The sequence below is a fragment of the Xenopus laevis genome, chromosome 4S, assembly GCF_017654675.1.
Source record: "Xenopus laevis strain J_2021 chromosome 4S, Xenopus_laevis_v10.1, whole genome shotgun sequence".
Classification (NCBI taxonomy): domain Eukaryota; kingdom Metazoa; phylum Chordata; class Amphibia; order Anura; family Pipidae; genus Xenopus; species Xenopus laevis.
Genome location: NC_054378.1, coordinates 20,296,782 through 20,314,883, shown reverse-complemented (window position 1 = coordinate 20,314,883; position 18,102 = coordinate 20,296,782). Strand labels below are relative to the sequence as shown.

The 18,102-nt window shown below is 43.2% G+C and overlaps 1 protein-coding gene across 2 annotated transcripts in view; it reads right to left on the bottom strand.

The window, feature by feature from the left end:
• The window catches only part of gas2.S (growth arrest specific 2 S homeolog), a 99,261-nt gene that overhangs the window by 42,280 nt on the left and 38,879 nt on the right, over nucleotides 1–18,102 (bottom strand). For both annotated transcript variants that reach the window (XM_018260314.2, XM_041561013.1), the window contains one exon: nucleotides 789–852. In XM_018260314.2, coding sequence (XP_018115803.1) covers nucleotides 789–852 — 64 coding nt within the window. The remainder of the gene's footprint in view (nucleotides 1–788; nucleotides 853–18,102) is intronic.

Sequence of the window (18,102 nt, the reverse complement as noted above, 5' to 3'; positions counted from 1 at the left end):
CCTGCCTTCCTAGGAGATAGCCGGGGAGGAAATAATCGAGCGCCGCACGATGGATCGTCGCCCTGCAGCCGTTTCTGAAGAGGAGCGCATGCGGAGTTCTGTCAAGTTATTTCTTAATAAAGACTTAGCGACTTTAAAGTTTAATATGTGTTGGTGTCTTTTTTTTGTAGCATACTAACATATTTTTTAAACATTTTTTTGCTGTTACTGGTCCTTTAAATGATCTTCTAGTAGATTTAAGGTATGAAGATCCAAATTACAGAAATCCGTCATCCAGAAAACCCCAGGTCCCGTGCATTCTGGATAACAAGTCCCATACCTAATTCTAAGTATTTTCCCAAAGCAAATCATGTTAAGCAGACTTCTGCTACATTGTTTCAGGAGACAGAAGCAGCAGTGCAGGAAGAGACTGAAAAAGATATCAGCTATACACAGAGATGAAATAGGATAGCAGAAAAAGGAATGATAATTATGAATTTCTGGGGGTTACCCAAGGGGCTTACAATACCCCAGAGCAGTTTTTTGGGTAAAAATGTACGAGGTGGGGTTGCAGCAGACAAATTACACATTGCCATGTGCTCAATGCTCATTTACTGTGACACTGAATAACAAGGGGTCGGTGGAGCATCTGAATGGGTTTCAGAATTTATCTAAATTTTTGTTTTCACATCTGCCCTCAAGATGTTCCCTCACCGTCCCTGTCACTGCTCGACTGCTCTAAGAATGTTGTTTCAGACAAGGCTTTCAGGAGTCAACTATGTCGAAAATGTAAATATTCCGTGTCCTACCTAGCGGCGATTCTTCCCAGTTCCAGGAGGCAAAGGCAGACTTCTCTGGGCTGCTTGTGTAGCACTTGAGAGGGAGAGAGGGAGAAAAAGAGAGTTATGAGACACTAAACTCTATTCATTGCAACACTGTATAAACCATGAACGGGGTTATTCATCAAAATCCAAATTTTTTTGATAATTTAAATTTAAAAAAAAGTCTGACCAAACTAGAATCCACGATTTGCCCTTATTTATCATTAAAAAACCATGGAAAAAAATCGGATCAGGAAAAACGATGTCTTGGACTGTCGCAAAAAATCAGAATTTTTCGGATTTGACAAATTTTTTTGTGAAATCAGAGGAATCGGCGGAAAAGCCCGAAACCCAGCGCAGACCATAACTAGGGATGCACCGAATCCAGGATTCGGTTCAGGATTCGGCCAGGATTCGGCCTTTTTCAGCAGGATTCGGATTCGGCCAAATCCTTCTGCCCAGCCGAACCGAATCCGAACCCTAATTTGCGTTTGCAAATTAGGGCGGGGAGGGAAATTGTGTGACTTTTTGTCAGAAAACAAGGAAGTAAAAAATGTTTTCCCCTTCCCACCACTAATTTGCATATGCAAATTAGGGTTCGGTTCGGCCAAATCTTTCGTGAAGGATTCGGGGATTCGGCCGAATCCAAAAAAGTGGATTCGGTGCATCCCTAACCATAATATCTTCAAATTGCAAACAGGACCTCTGCCATTGCCTTCTATAGGTTGAAGATGGAGTATTTTCGGATTCAGACTTTTTGCATCCTCGGAGTATAATAAATTTTGTCCACTAAAAATTCTGATTTTTTAGTAAAAAAAGGTTCTTGGCATTCGGCATGACTTTATTAAATAACCCCCTGTATAAGATAAATCTGTTTGTGTAAAGGTACAGGTTTGGGACCTGTTATCCAGAATGCTTGGGACCTGAGGTTTTCTGGATAACGGATCTTTCTGTAATTTCGATCTTCATAATTTAAATCTACTAGAAAATCATGTAAACATGAAATAAACCCAATAGGGTGGGTTTTCAATAAGGATTAATTAGATCTTAGTTAGGATCAAGTACAATCTACTGTTTTATTATTATAGAGAAAAAGGAAATCGTTTTTAAAAAAAATTGATTATTTGGATAAAATGGAGTTTATGGGAGATGGCCTTTCCGTTATTCTGATCTTTCCGGATAACGGGTTTCCGGATAACGGTTCCCAACCCTGTAATTGCTATGGAAAGCAGCATCTGTCTGTCCCTTTCTCTGGTTCTGACTCTTTAAACAATGTAGCAGAAGTCAGTTCTTCTCCAGGTCTATGAATCATCCCACTTCTGCTACACTGTTTCAGGAGTCAGACACACCAGAACAGAGAATAATATAAAAGGACAGACAGATACTGTTAAAACTTGACATTGGTGGCTGAAGGCAGACAATGGATGATGGGAGTTGTAGTTCAAGAACAGCATAAAAGTCACACACCCCTTTTTGTGGATATGCCAAGGTCTATAGGTGCAGTGACAGATTTCTAATGAAGGCACAATGGATGGAAGATGAGAACAGCCAATCACATACACAGTGAGTTTTAACTTAAATTCCTACCTATTGGCCCCTGGTTGGAAATCATCTGGGTCATTGCATGGAGAGATCAGGACAAATATATAAAAAAAATCACTGATTCACATGATGACATTTCACATTAAGAATCTCACAGGACCAGAAGCAGACTTTGTAAAAGTAACATCTTTAGGGTTAGTCCACACGAGGAGATTCGGGGAGATTTAGTCGCCTGCCCCGAACTGCCTTCACGTGTCTTCCCATCTGCTATAGTGAAAAGTCGCCTGCGATAAAGCACATGCGGTGCTTCGTTCCTCGTTTGCCTCGCGAGGAAACTTTGTGCGACTTCGGAAAACGAAGCGCCGCGTGTGCTTTAGCGCAGACAACTTTTTATTACAGCGGATGGGAAGAAACTTGAAGACAATTTGGGGAGATTGTCGCCCAGAAGAAGAGGCGATATGTCGCCAGGCGACTAAATCTCCCTGAATCTCCTCATGTGGACTAACCCTTAACTTGTAATTTAAGGGGCTTTAACTTGCCCCTTGTGTTCTGCAGAGCATCAGCAGTTAACAACATTATCTTATTATCTTTACACAGGCAAAATACATCTACATTTATATTGTCACACCGTGGCACAATACACAATTGTACACTGTTTCATTTCATTTTAACTTAAAAGCACAAGCAATTAGATATTACAGATCCAGTTTTGATTTTCCTAATGTCGGGAATTTAAGGTTTTAACTTTAAAAGGACGGATGGGCCTATTTCTGTAATAGAGACCTGGACCTGTCTCCACATGTCTCCCATTGTTAACCAGTTGTGTGACTCTTGTAGCTCTGGGGTCCTAAGTTCTATTCCAGCCAGGGAATTCAAAGGAGTGTGTCTGTGTGGGTTTCCTCCTCTCCAAAAACAGGTAATGTCACCCTGTGTGATTGCGATAGGAACCATAATTGTAACCTCCAATGATGTTTAGTCTCTCGCCCCATGCTTTGCTGTAATAGCGTTTCTTAAATGACCCAGTCCAGGACTATTTTAGTTTAAATACACAGTAATAATTATTTAGCAATTCCATTGTCTCTGTGACCCAAATATCCTTGGAGTCTGAGAAATGTAGAACAAGTTGACCATTGTTGTTGTATAAACTGCTATTCTGATATAATGCACGTTTTTAATCCAACTAATGACTGAAAACAAACTGAACAGACTTTATCAGATGAGATAATTGTTACTGCAAATAAATGTTTTGCTTGTTTCTCAGTGTACTGGAGAAAAGCAATGTAAATAACTCATGAATCAGATGGAATCTACAAAAATTAATAGGCTTAAAGCTAAAATATTGACAATTGTCTTCAGCATACTGTATGAAAGCCTAGCATATTGTGTGCAAAGAATGTTGCTTCTCTGTATATTTGTATTTATATATGTGTGAAGGGACCTCCAATTTGTTGCCATATTGCCCCCCATATTGTTTCCCTTAAACAGTACAGTATGAGGATATAGCTTATTGTGTGCCCAGAACATTCCTTCTCTGTATATTTGTATTTATACATATGGGAAGAGGTGCCATATTGATTCCCTTAGACAGTACAGTATGAGGGTATAGCTTATTGTGTGCCCAGAACATTCCTTCTCTGTATATTTGTATTTATACATATGGGAGGTGGTGTCATATTGCTTCTCTTAGACAGTACAGTATGAGGGTATAGCTTATTGTGTGCCCAGAACATTCCTTCTCTGTATATTTGTATTTATACATATAGGAGGGAGGTCTCATATCGATTCCCTTAGACCAGGGGTCCCCAACCTTTTAAACCCGTGAGCAACATTCAAAAGTAAACGGAGTTGGGGAGCAACACTAGCATGAAAAATGTTCTTGGGGTGCCAAATATGGGCTGTGATTGGCCATTTAGTAGCCCCTATGTGGATTGTCAACCTATATTGAGACTCTGTTTGGCAGCACTCCTGGTTTTTATACAACCAACCAAGCCTGGAATTCAAAAATAAACACCTTCTTTGAGGCCACTGGGAGCAACATCCAAGGGGTTGGAGAGCAACATGTTGCTCACGAGCTATTGGTTGGGCATCACTGCCTTAGACGTTACAGTATGAGGGAATAGCTTATTGTGTGCCCAAAACTTTCCTTCTCTGTATATTTGTATTTATACATATGGGAGGAGGCAGGGCAGCCATCGGGGGGACAGGGGGGACCGTTGTAGGGGGCCCCGAGGGTAAGGGGGCCCTGCCATGCCACACTTACTTGATTAGATGGGCCCCCCATCTTTCTGAGAGCTGTTGACTTCAAGAAGGTATGGACGTTTAAGGGGCCCTGGCCACCAATTTTCTTATAATGTGGGGGTGGGGCCACCAATTTTTTTTTCTCATGTGGGGTCCTAGCCACCAATATTTTTTATGGGGGGCCCTGACCACCAATATCTTTTTATTTTTTATTTACATGTGGGAACCCTAGTCACCAATATTTTTTTTGTTTTTTTTACTGTGTGGTAGGGGGCGGATCTGTGGGGTGGGGATGGCGGACCTGTAGGTGGGGCTCGTGGTGGGCGCAGCCCAGGGGGCCCAGGGAATTTTGTCGTATGGGGCCCTGTGATTTCTGATGGCGGTCCTGGGAGGAGGTGCCATATTGATTCCCTTAGACCTTACAGTATGAGGGTATAGCTTATTGTGTGCCCAGAACATTCCTTCTCTGTATATTTGTATTCATACATATGGGAGGTGCCATATTGATTCCCTTGGTCAGTACAGTATGACGGTATAGCTTATTGTGTGCCCAGAACATTCCTTCTCTGTATATTTGTATTTATACATATGGGAGGAGGGAGGTGCCATATTGATTCCCTTAGACAGTACAGTATGACGGTATAGCTTATTGTGTGCCCAGAACATTCCTTCTCTGTATATTTGTATTCATACATATGGGAGGTGCCATATTGATTCCCTTGGTCAGTACAGTATGACGGTATAGCTTATTGTGTGCCCAGAACATTCCTTCTCTGTATATTTGTATTTATACATATGGGAGGAGGTGCCATATGGATTCCCTTAGACAGTACAGTATGAGGGTATAGCTTATTGTGTACCCAGAATATCTTCTCTGGATATGTATATTTATCCATATGTGGGAGCAGGGCCGCCATTAGAAATCACGGGGCCCCGTACAACAAAATTTTTGGGGCCCCCTGGGCCCCGCCCACACTGACGACCAAGCTCCGCCCCATATCCCGCCCACATCGCAGTTAAAAGACCACAAAGACATCAGCGCTAAAAAAGTAACCCCCCCCACACAAGTTGTAAAAAGCTATTGATGGTCAGGGCCCCCTTATAAAAAAAATTGGGGCCCCAAAAAAAAAAAATTAAAATTTTTTTTTTTTAAAAAACATTGGTGGCAGGGGCCCCCTGTTAAAAAAAACTTGGGGCCCCAACAAAAAAAAATGTAAAAAAAACTAAAAAATAAACAAACATTGGTGGCAGGGGCCCCCTTCTAAGTTAAAAACAAATTGGGGCCCCAAAAAAAAATTTGAAAAAAAATTAATTTTTTTTGAAAAAAAAAAAAAAACATTGGCGGCAGGGGCCCCCTTATAAGTTAAAAACAAATTGGGGCCCCAAAAAAAATTTGGAGAAAAAAAAATTTTTTGAAAAAAAAAAAATGGTGGCAGGGGCCCCCTTACAAGTTAAAAACAAATTGGGGCCCCAAAAAAAATTTAAAAAAAAAATAATTTTTTTTTGAAAAAAAAAAAAAAACTGGTGGCAGGGGCCCCCTTACAAGTTAAAAAAATTTGGGGCCACCAAAAAGAAAATTAATTTTTTTTTTTAAAAAAAAATCCCAAAAAAAAACAATGGTGGCAAGGGGCCCCTTACGAGTTAAAAAAAAAATTGGGGCCCCAAAAACAAAAGTTTTAAAAAAAAGATTGGTGGCAGGGGCCTATAGAATATTAAAATAATACATTGGTGGCCAGGGGATTAAAAAAAAAAAACACAAACTGGTGTTCAGTAGAATTGAACTCATGGCTTCAGTACTTCAACTTCGCCTCCTTTCGTGACTTCGGGTCTTTTCACCGCTTCAGGACTTCGGCTTCGGCTGTTTTCATGACTTCGGGTCTTTGCGCTGCTTCAGGACTTCGGCTTCGGCTGTTTTCGTGACTTCGGGTCTTTTCGGCGCTTCGTGACTTCGGGACTTCGGCTTTTTCCGTGACTTCGGGTCTTTTCGTCGCATCGGCTTCGGCTTTTCGGCACTTCCGCATTCGGCACTGAAGAGGCAAGACGTACGGCTCGGGCGCTCGTAAGGGGGGCCCGGATCTTCAAAAAAATGCAGCGCTGCCGGGCCCCCCTTCATGCCCGGGCCCGGTACGCTTGTCCCCCCTGTCCCCCCCTGATGGCGGCCCTGTGTGGGAGGTAACTGTGCAGTATAAGGGTAGAATGATAGACCTGATAAATCAAGACTCAAGCACAACCTGAAACTTTTAACCTGGTTTGTTTTTTTGTTAAAACTAGTTACGTTATTATGTTCCACCAGAGGGATATTGCTGAAGGAGCTCATGAGAAAGAACAAAGAAGAGTGTCAGGATTTGTGTTACAATTCTGATGCTTTAGTCTACTCTTTATCAAATCAAATCAAAATCAAATCAAATGCTGAAAAACGTTATCTAAGAGGAAACTGTAACCCTAACAGGTTGATAAAACTTTGTGAATGTTATAAAAGCGAATTTCACCCATAGGCGCAAATTCACTAAGGCGTGAAGCGCCGAACGCTAGCGTTTTTTCGCTAGCGTTTGCCATTTTCGCTACTGCGCAAATTCACTAACAAACGCTGGCGTAGTTTCGCTAGTGTTACTTCGCAACCTTACGCCAGGCGAATTTTCGCTAGCGACGAAACTACGCAAATTCACTAACTTGCGCAGTGTAGCGAACGCTACCTTTTACGCTAGACTTCCTTCGCCACCTCAGACCTGGCGAAGCACAATAGAGTAGATAGGGATTGTTTAAAAAAAAAGTCAAAATTTTTTCTAAGTCCCAAAAAACGCTGGCGTGTTTTCTACATGATAGCTGATAGGCTGAAAAAGATCGAAAATTTTTTGGGGCTCCCCTTCCTCCCACCTACTTTTCCTGACTCATGGCAACTTACCTAGACAGTGGGCACATGTGTAGGGCAAAATAAAATTTTTATTTCCAGATTTGAAGGTTTTCTAGGCATTTGTAGTGCAGATACGTGTTCCTCCATTGAAATTTGAATTTCGCGCCGTATGCAAATTAGCCTTTGCTAGCGCAACTTCTTTTTATATAGCGAAACAACGCTAGCGCAACTTCGCAAACTTACGCTACCCCTGTGCGCAACTTCGCATTTTAATGAATTTGCGGAGCGCTGGCGAAAATTCGCCTGGCGAAGTGCGGCGAAGAGCGGCGAAGTTGCGCCTGGCGCAACTTCGATTCTTAGTGAATTTGCCCCATAGTTGTTCACTTCCAATGATGGACAGGGTCTGTGTCTTTCTCTCTGTCCCTACAATACAATGCTCTCCTTGACATTCACAATTTCCCGTTTCTCTTTTAATTATCTGGCTCGGCTTTGACTTGAGTGTTAATCTCTGTCTCTAGGGTGTCAGTTTAAAATAGACTTTTTTTCTCTGATGGTTTTGAGGTGGCAAATGTTTAATTATTTGTATTTGTGAGATCCCCATTTATATACCTCGGGTAAATGCAACTGACAATATTTCTGTTTGCCTACAGTAGCTCGATCGATAGAACAATGAAGGAGAAGAAATTGTTATTAAAGCTGCTTCTTATTTATGTTACCTCTCTGTCCCTTATACGTCTATGAAAGAAGGAGGTGATGGGTAACTCCATCCAGTAAATCCATCTTTGAATTACAGGTATGGGATCCGTTATTCAGAAACCTATTATCCAGAAAGATTTCATGATTCTCTGTAATAATGAAACAGTAACTTGTACTTGATCTCAACTAAGATATAATTAATCCTTATTGGAAGCAAAACCAGCCGATTGGGTTTGTTTCGTGTTTACATGATTTTCTAGTAGACTTAAGGTAGGAAGATCCAAATTACCAAAAGATCCATTATCCGGAAAACCACAGGCCTCAAGCATTCTGGATAACAGGTCCCATACCTGTATCAGGCAACTGACACCTGCTGTCTACAGGTACATGTTCAACATGTCAGCCATCAAGGTTATGACTCCAAATACAGACCTTTACTGTATTTTTCTTCTCCACCACTGCTTGGCTTAATGGAATCGTCTAATAGGATGGGAGAAATCTTTCATGGAATCATGGAAAATACAGGTCTGCCATGGAGGGGGATTAAGTTTCCTCAAATAAATTGTTTTATCATGTTTGTTCATAGCCCAAAAATATCTGTTCCATAATGGCCTCCAAAGACTCAAGCCTTTATCAAACCTAAAGAAGAAGGAAAGGCACTTTCTACTTGGGGATGCCAAAAGTAAGATTCCTCCGGGACTTGGAGATACCTCCAAGTCCCGGGCCAGTGCTCCAGCCTGGGTTCCTTCCAGCGAGTACCACGGATCGATCACTTTCCTGCTTCTTCTTTCTTCAAATTTCCTAGGGGAGATGCATGTGCAGTAGAACAAAAAGAAGAAGCCGGAAGACAATGGCTCAGTGGTGCTTGCTGGAAGAACCCTGGGCCAGTGCAGTTTTCTCTTGATAAGAGTACCAGCCCGGGGTGTCAGGTAAGTAAATAGAATCCCTTGGAGGTGCCTAACTTTTGGCACCCCCAAGTAGAAAGTGCCTTCCTTCTCCTTTAAGTTTGAGAAGGGTTGAGTCTCTTTGAAGGCCATAATAAAACAGATATTTTTGGGCAATGAACAAACATGATAAAACAATTGATTTGAGGCAGCTTTATCCCCTCCATGGTAGACCTGTATTTTCCATGATTCCATGAAAGATTTCTTCCATAAAACCAGGCAGTGGTGGAGAGGAAACATACATTTAAGTGTCGGTATCTGGAGTCATAACCCTGACGGCTGACACGTTGAACATGTAACTGTAGACAGCAGCTGTCAGTTGCCTCAAAGATGGATTTACTGGATGGAGTTACCCATCACCTCCTTCTTTCATAGACGTATAAGGGACAGAGAGTTAACATATATAAGAAGCAGCTTTAATAACAGTTTCCTCTCCTTCATTATCGATTGAGCTGCTGTAGGCAAACAGAAATATTGTCAGTTGCATTTAAATGGTGATCTCACTTTGAGAAATAATTAAACATTTGCCAACTCAAAATCATCAGAGAAAAAATTCCTAGGCCCGGGGTGTCAGTTAAGTAGATACTAACTTTGGCACCCCAAGTAAAAACACCTTTCCTTCTACTTTAAGGTGGCCATGCATTAAAAGATCTGATTGTTTGGTGAAGTCACCTTGAGGTGAGCAATATCGGTCTGCTCTGATCTGATTGTTGGGCCTGATTGTATCACAACAAATGAGATACAGGTGGTCAGAGCAAGAACCGCATCAACAAGCAGATGTAGTACTCACACCTGCTGGATCTTTAAACCTGTCCAATCAGATCCAACCAAACCTAAAGTCACTTCAGTGGAAAACAATATGTTACCTTCAGATGTTTGACTATCAAGATATAAATGTAGAAAGGAGATTAAGCCATCTTGATCAAGAAAGACCTAAGGGGTAATTTACTTCCTGAAGGGCAGGGTGGTGTTTTTTTGCACTTTGCAACAAAGTTGCTGCCTTACAGGTAGAGTGGCCACAGGTATCTGCATTCTGTTTCAGAGAGAGTCTGAGGCTCCATGGTATATGAGTCCTCGAGTTGAAAAGTCACTTACTTATAGGGTGTATATTTTCTTAAAGTAACAGTAACACCAAAATTTTTTAGTATTTTAAAGGAATGACAATATAATGCAGAGTTGTCTGCACTTGTACAACTGGTGTGTTTTTTTCCAAAAACTCTACCATATATACTTATCTAAACAAGCTGGTGTGTAGCCATGGGGGCAGCCATTCAAGCACAGGATACACAGAAGATAACAGATAAGTACTACTATAGTTGATATAAACAAGCTGTAGCCATGGGGGCAGCTTGTTTATATAAACTATAGTAGTACCTATCTGTTATATACTGTGTAGCCATGGGGGCAGCTTGTTTATATAAACTATAGTAGTACCTATCTGTTATATACTGTGTAGCTATGGGGGCAGCTTGTTTATATAAACTATTGTAGAACCTATCTGTTATATACTGTGTATCCTGTGCTTGAATGGCTGCCCAGGCCTAGGGCAGCACGCAGCCCAGCCGAACGATCGATTAGTTTAATTCCAGAGCACTAGCCTGTATGCTCTAGTGCTCCGGTTAGAAGAAAGGATGCGCATGCGGACTATTGTTCGGGAGGGAGGGAAGGCCGATGGAGGTCACCAGCCTCAGGGCGCCTTCATTGTAAATCCGACCCTGCCCATGGCTACACAGCTGCTCATTTATATAAACTATAGTAGAATTTCTGAAGTAAAAACACCAGTTGTACCAGTGCAGTGCCATCAGTACATTGTATTTTCATTACCTTAATACACTCTCGTTTTTTGGTGTTATTGTTCCTTTAAGGGTTATTATTTACTCGTCTTCCTTTCCTTTGGAAGCAACAAAAAATGAGATTTTAGCAAATGAAAGTAAGAAGCCGGTGCAAATATACGTCTAAGCATTTCCATTTCAGCTGCTGTCCAGATTGACAAGGCATCGGCAGCAAAATAAGGTCTCCTGTGTTCTCTCCCTGAAGATCTCTGACAGCTTTATCAAGGGCTGTTGTAAGAACTGAGCAGATCAGCCGAGTGATAGGGGGGAGTCACTTTCACAAATAGGGCAGAAATAGTTCAGGAGTCTTTGAAGGATCCCATGTCAGCTGAGAGAAAGACAGGCTATTCTGACAGTCAAAGACCTTTTGAGACTGCGGCAAGAAAGGAGTCTCTTGATACTTGTACACACTGCTTCCATTTATTCGCTTCTTTTCATCTCCTATCTCTCTAGCTCCAGCAAGCAAACAATTCATATTTTTCAGTTTGTTTTTTTTTTGAAGATCAATTTCAATATGAAAACAGAGAAGCTAAATAAAAAGCCCTGCATTTTTTTATTCTGTACAAAGAGGCTCCCAGGTGAAATTGGAATGAGCTCTGAGCTGATAACATGTACTTGGCCAGCGAAACAGGGTGCAGGTCAGTGCCATGGTGATGTGAAAGAAGAAAAGGTTGGTAGAGGTCAATAGTGGCAATTTAGGGCTCATGACATCGGGTGTGTTGTCTAGATGAGAATCCTATTTGTGAGACTGATGGCAAGATATGGGATTTAAAGTGACCATGCACAGGCAGATTAAAGCTGCCGTTTTGGGAAGGGATGGGCTAATTTTTTCGGCTTGTTTTGCTGAAAAAATGACGCCCATAGAGACTTGTATGGCGGTGTGTGTCAAAATAAAAAGACGCGCATCAAACAATTTTGCTGCGGAACAGTTTTTTTTGACGCCCATAGACTTTAATGGGCGTCGGAGACATTTCGGCGGAGGCAAATTTTTTGGTGAAACGAAACTGGTCAAATTCGCCCATCCCTAGTTATGGGTCCTTTAGACTGATTCGGCAGCTTATCTGCCTGTGTGTGGGGGCTTCTGGTGGGTCTCCCCGATCAATATCAGGCCAAAAATCGGCTTGATATCATGGCAGGTTTGATTTTTCACGAGAACCCCATTGGCTAGTTGATGCAGTCCTACGACTGGTTGGCTTCCATTCTTTTCATTGTAATCCAATCGTTCAGCCCTAGAGCCAAACGTTCAAATTAACCCAATATCACCCTGCTGTGGGTGGCATATCAGGGAAAACTCTGCTCGTTTGGCGAGTGGATATTATCATGTATCATGTATAACACCCTTTACTCTTGGGGGGCACAAGAGAGAGAACATAGAGGGGTGCAACATAATAACTGCTGTCAGGCAGTGCCCACTTTGTCTCAATGAGCTCTAAATGCTGATGTAGATAGAAGATCAGCCTCTGATGTAGGGAACCAACTATTGTAGCTGAAACTCAACACTGATCATTGTTGATAATTCTTGAATATACCGAAACATATTTTATAATGAACAGATACCTAGCCTATGATTTAGACTGAAGAGACGTCAGGGTTATGACTCCAGATACCGACTCTTACTGTATCCTCTTCACTACTGCCTGACATTATGGAATCATCTAATAGGATGGAAGAAATCTTTCATGGAAAATGCTGGTCTGCCATGGAGGGGATAAAGCTTCCTCAAATGAATTGTTCTATCAGGTTTGTTCATAGCCCAAATATATCTGTTCCATAATGGCCTTCAAAAATACTCAAGCCTTTCTCAAACTGAAATTGGCCAAACATTAAAAGATCTGCCTGTTTGTTGAGGTCAACTTGAGGTTAACGATATCGGTCTGGTCTGATCTGATTGTTGGGCCTTATTGGATCACAACAAAGGAGATACAGGTGGTCACAGCAAGAACCACATCAACAAGCAGATGTTGTACTCACACCTACTGGATTTTTAAACCTGTCCAATCAGATCCAACCAAACCTAAAGTCACAATATGTTACATTCAGATGTTTGACTATCAAGCTATAAATGTAAAAAGGAGCCAAGCCAACTTGATCAAGAAAGACCCTAGGAGTTCACCAGAAATAAAGAATTTTTCCAAATACTGTCTATTTTCTATTTGTGACCATTTTTGTTAATATTGAAGTGTAAAGTTAAATTTTTCACCTTCTAAAGCAGCTCTGGGAGAGAGGGGGGTCACCGACTCCATAACTGATACATTTAGAGGCAGATTTATTAAGGGTCGAATAATAAATTTGATTACATTTTTTGGTGTTAAAATTCACACATTCGAATTTTGATTCCGCAATTTGAATGTCAATTTCGAATGTGAGATTTATCACACCTCAACCATAAAAACATTCTAATTTGAGTATTCTCCACCTAAAACATGTCGAGTTCATTTACAAGTCAATGGCAGAGGTCCGTTGAACCATTTGAATATGTTAATTGCCTTCCTGAGATTCACGTTTTTTTCAGAGGGAAAACTCGATTTGAATTCAATTTGATTCGAATTTTCAGGTCAGGACTATTTTATTGAATAAAAGATGTTCTAATTTGTTCTTAAATAACCTCCCATTCAAGTTGTGTAATGGAGTCCGAAATCGCTTTACAAGATGGTGGCCAAGATGGCGTCCAAGATGGCGGCTCCCTGGTTCCTCACGGACGCAGCCGGATGATGTCGACCTCTTCCCGCACTCTGATTGGTCGCCGGTGACGGAATGGACGTCGGCGTCAATAATTGGCGCCGGCGTCAGTCGCACACGTCAGCGCGTCGGTCGCTGACGCCAGCGCGTCCGCGCTCACGTTATGACGCCGATGCGTCCAAATTGGCGCCAAATCTGGGACTATATTAAGGAGCTCTGGGAATTCACCTGTGCCCAATTATAGGTTTTAGCTTGCTACTCCTGGGTGTGATCTTGTTATCCCTGTACCGACCTTTGCCTGAATTCCTCGACCTTGAACCTCTTCTGCCTGGACTGATCTTGTTGCCTGTTTGACCATTCTTTCGTCTCATCCTTATCTGTACTGCGAACTTGGACATTGTTATTTCCTCCCTTGGTCCTCACTACCTCTGAGGCCTTTGGGCCTTACATTATAATTGGGCCATGGACCCTTCGGAGGAAAATCCAGCGCCACCTGATGTCGGTGGAGCGCTTCGTGGTCTGGCTTCTCGGATGCAGTCCTATGAGGTACAGCAGTCTCATTTTTGTCAGGCCCTGGAAACAGTACTGGCAAAGTTGTCGGCCCTAGCACCTGCTGATCCAGTTCCTGTACCCATACCCGTGGCTCCACTCCAGGTCTCCGAGCCCCGCATTCCGGCTCCCCCACTCTACAGTGGTGACCCCGAAGCTTGCCGCGGGTTTATCAACCAGTGCGAGGTCCACTTTACACTCTCACCCAGCCAATTCATCTCCGAACGTGCCAAGGTGGGCTTCATATTCTCCCGCCTGCAAGGGAAGGCATTGGAGTGGGCTTCACCGCTATGGGAGAAGGAAGATCCTATTATTGACAATGCCAGGTCCTTTGTTCGCGAACTTCGTGTTGTGTTCGATGCTCCGGGTCGTGCCACAGCTGCTTCCGCACGCCTGTTCCATCTTCAACAGGGAACTCGCCCTGTCTCGGAGTATGCTATCGAATTTCGCACCCTGGTTGCAGAAACTTCGTGGAATAATGACGGGTATCACGCTGCCTTTTACAACGGCCTGGCGATACGTATAAAGAATGATCTGGTGTCCAGGGAAATTCCATCCCGCTGGGAAGATCTAGTCGCCTTGGCCGTAAAGGTCGATACTCGGCAGAGGGAGTTTCAAGCTGAGCTTGACAGAGAGCGCTCCCCAATCAAGAGATTCCACAGGTTTCAACCTACTCTGGCTCCTCGTTTTCAAAGACCCTTCCTTCCCAATCCGGCTTCCACTTTGTCTTCTCCAACTCCTGCGGCTTCTGCTTCTTCTTCCCTGCCTACGGAAGAACCTATGCAGATCAGACGGGCCCGTCTTACCGAACAGGAAAAGTTTCGGAGACGGGCTGCTGGACTTTGCCTCTATTGTGGTGGAAAATCCCACTTCGCCTATGAGTGCCCAGTGAAGCCGGGAAACGCCAACACCTAGGTAAGACTGGGGAGACTTACCTGGGTGGAATTGGTCCCTCTCCCCATTCTTCTGCTCAACGCTTCCTCCTTCCTGTGCAGATTCGTTTTGGAACCCAGACGATTTCTTCCGAAGCCTTCCTTGATTCCGGCGCAGCTGGGAATTTCATGGATAAAGTCTTCGCTGAAAGTCACTCCATTCCCCTGCAATCTCTGGCTGTTCCCCTTCGTGCATTGGCGATTGATGATCGACCGTTGTCTTCTGCTATTATTTCTCACTCCACAGATGAACTTTCTGTTATTGTGGGAACCATGCATCTTGAAAGATTGTCTTTTCTTTTAATTGACTGTCCATCCACTCCCATTGTGCTTGGTTTACCCTGGTTGAATACCCACAACCCAGTAATAGACTGGGCTTCCTCTCAAATCTCCCGTTGGAGTCCTTTCTGCCAACAAAATTGTTTACCCACCAAATCCATCATTAAAGTTTCATCTGTGTCTCCAAATTCTTCTCTGCCCTCTGTTTATCAAGCCTTTTCTGATGTCTTCAATAAAAAGTCGGCCGAAGTTCTGCCTCCCCATCGCCCCTATGATTGTCCCGTCGAACTTCTTCCTGGAACCATGCCTCCCAGCACCTATCCGCTTTCCCCTTCTAAAACCCGTGCCATGAAGGAATACATCCAAGAGAATCTGCAAAGAGGTTTTATTCGTCCTTCTTCTTCCCCGGCTGGAGCCGGCTTCTTCTTTGTAGAAAAGAAAGATGGAGGTCTGCGGCCCTGCATTGACTATAGGGGTTTAAACAAAATTACAATTAAAAACCGTTATCCCCTTCCCCTCATCTCTGAACTGTTTGACCAACTCAAGGGGGCTTGTCTTTTCTTCGTGGGGCTTACAATTTAATCCGGGTCAGAGAAGGAGACGAGTGGAAGACCGCATTTAACACTCGTGACGGGCATTACGAGTATCTTGTGATGCCATTCGGCCTCTGTAACGCCCCCGCGGTCTTTCAAGAATTTGTAAATGACATTTTCAGAGATTTGTTGGGCCAATACGTGGTGGTGTACTTGGACGATATTCTTATTTTTTCCAAGAACCTTGCTGAGCACCGTCTACAAGTCCAAGAAGTCCTTTCCTGTCTACGGAGAAATAATTTATTCGCCAAGTTGGAGAAATGTTCCTTTGAGGTTTCGTCCATCTCCTTCCTTGGTTACATCATTTCTCAACAAGGCTTCAGAATGGACCCTGCTAAAATTTCCGCTATCCAGGACTGGCCTCTCCCCACCAGTGTTAAAGCTATCCAAAGATTCATTGGCTTTGCCAACTATTACAGACAATTCATTAAGGGGTTTTCATCCAAGGTGGCTCCCATTCTTTCCCTCATCCGAAAAGGGGGTAAACCTCAGCATTGGCCACCTTTAGCTTTGGAGGCATTCAAGACTCTTAAAACTTCTTTTTCTTCCGCTCCCATTCTCAGACACCCAGAACCTCTCCAACCATTCTTCATTGAAGTGGATGCTTCAGATGTCGGTGCCGGAGCAATTTTGTCTCAAAGAGCGTCTTCTGATGGAAAACTACATCCCTGTGCCTTCTTTTCGAAAAAATTCACCTCTTCTGAACAAAATTATGACATGGGAAATCGTGAGTTACTGGCCTTCAAGCTTGCTTTAGAAGAATGGAGACATTTGCTGGAAGGTTCTTCTGTTCCTGTGACCATCTATACAGACCATAAAAATCTAGAGTATATTCAGACACTCAAACGCCTCAATCCTCGTCAAGCTAGGTGGGCACTATTCTTCTCTCGCTTTAATTTCATTTTAACCTTTCGGCCTGGTGCTAGGAACAAGAAGGCGGACGCTCTTTCCAGAAGCTTTCTTCTCGAAGATCTCAATTCTGCAGAACCAGAATCCGTTGTGCCCCCTACAAAGATCATCGCTGCTCTATTTCCCGCTTTGGCCTCTCAATTATTGTCTGTTCAATCTTCTGCTCCTGTTGGAACTCCTGTTGGTGTTGCCTTTGTCCCTCCTGAACTTCGTCATTCCATTTTGGTTCAGTCCCACAGCTCCAAACAGGCCGGTCATCCGGGAATCAGAAAGACCACTGAACTCCTGTCTCGTCTTGTATGGTGGCCTTCTCTAAGAAAGGATGTCAAAGACTTTGTTTCTTCTTGCTCTGTGTGTGCTGTATCCAAGTCTGGACATTCCCCTCCTAAGGGGTTACTCCTACCACTACCCATTCCCTCCCGCCCATGGACTCATCTATCTATGGACTTCATTGTGGATCTCCCTAATTCCTCCGGTTACACAGTTATTTGGGTGGTGATTGATAGATTCAGCAAAGTGGCACATTTTACTCCTCTTCGGAAACTCCCCTCTGCTCCTGAACTTTCCTCACTGTTTATTAAACACATTTTTCGCCTCCACGGTTTCCCTGCCGAAATTGTCTCTGACCGTGGATCGCAATTCGTTTCCAAGTTTTGGAGGTCCCTGTGTAAAGCCCTTGGTGTTTCTCTTCAGTTTTCCTCTTCTTACCACCCACAGTCTAATGGAGCAGCAGAGAGGGTTAATCAGGCCCTTGAACAATTCCTCCGATGCCATGTATCTTTGTGCCAGGACGATTGGGCTGATCTACTTCCGTGGGCTGAATTCGCACATAATAATGCCTTACATGTTTCTTCTGGAAAATCTCCGTTTTTCTGTATGTATGGTCTTAATCCTTTGGCTTTTCCTCAGGACTTATTACTCACCAATGTCCCTGCCGCCAATGACCAAGCTGCCCACATGTCGGCCATCTGGCACGCCACTGTCGTCAATCTGGAGAAAAGTTCCTTGGTCCAGAAAAAATTCGCCGATCAGAGAAGAATTCCTTCCCCTCCGTATGCACCCGGTGACAAGGTTTGGCTGTCTACACGGAACATTCGTCTCAAAATCCCCTCTCCTAAACTTGGTCCCAAGTTTATTGGTCCTTTCTCCATCGCTGAGATCATCAATCCGGTGGCGGTCCATTTACAACTTCCCCCGGAAATGCGGATTCTGAAAGCCTTCCATGTCTCCTTGCTCAAACCTGCAGGTACTTCTTCTT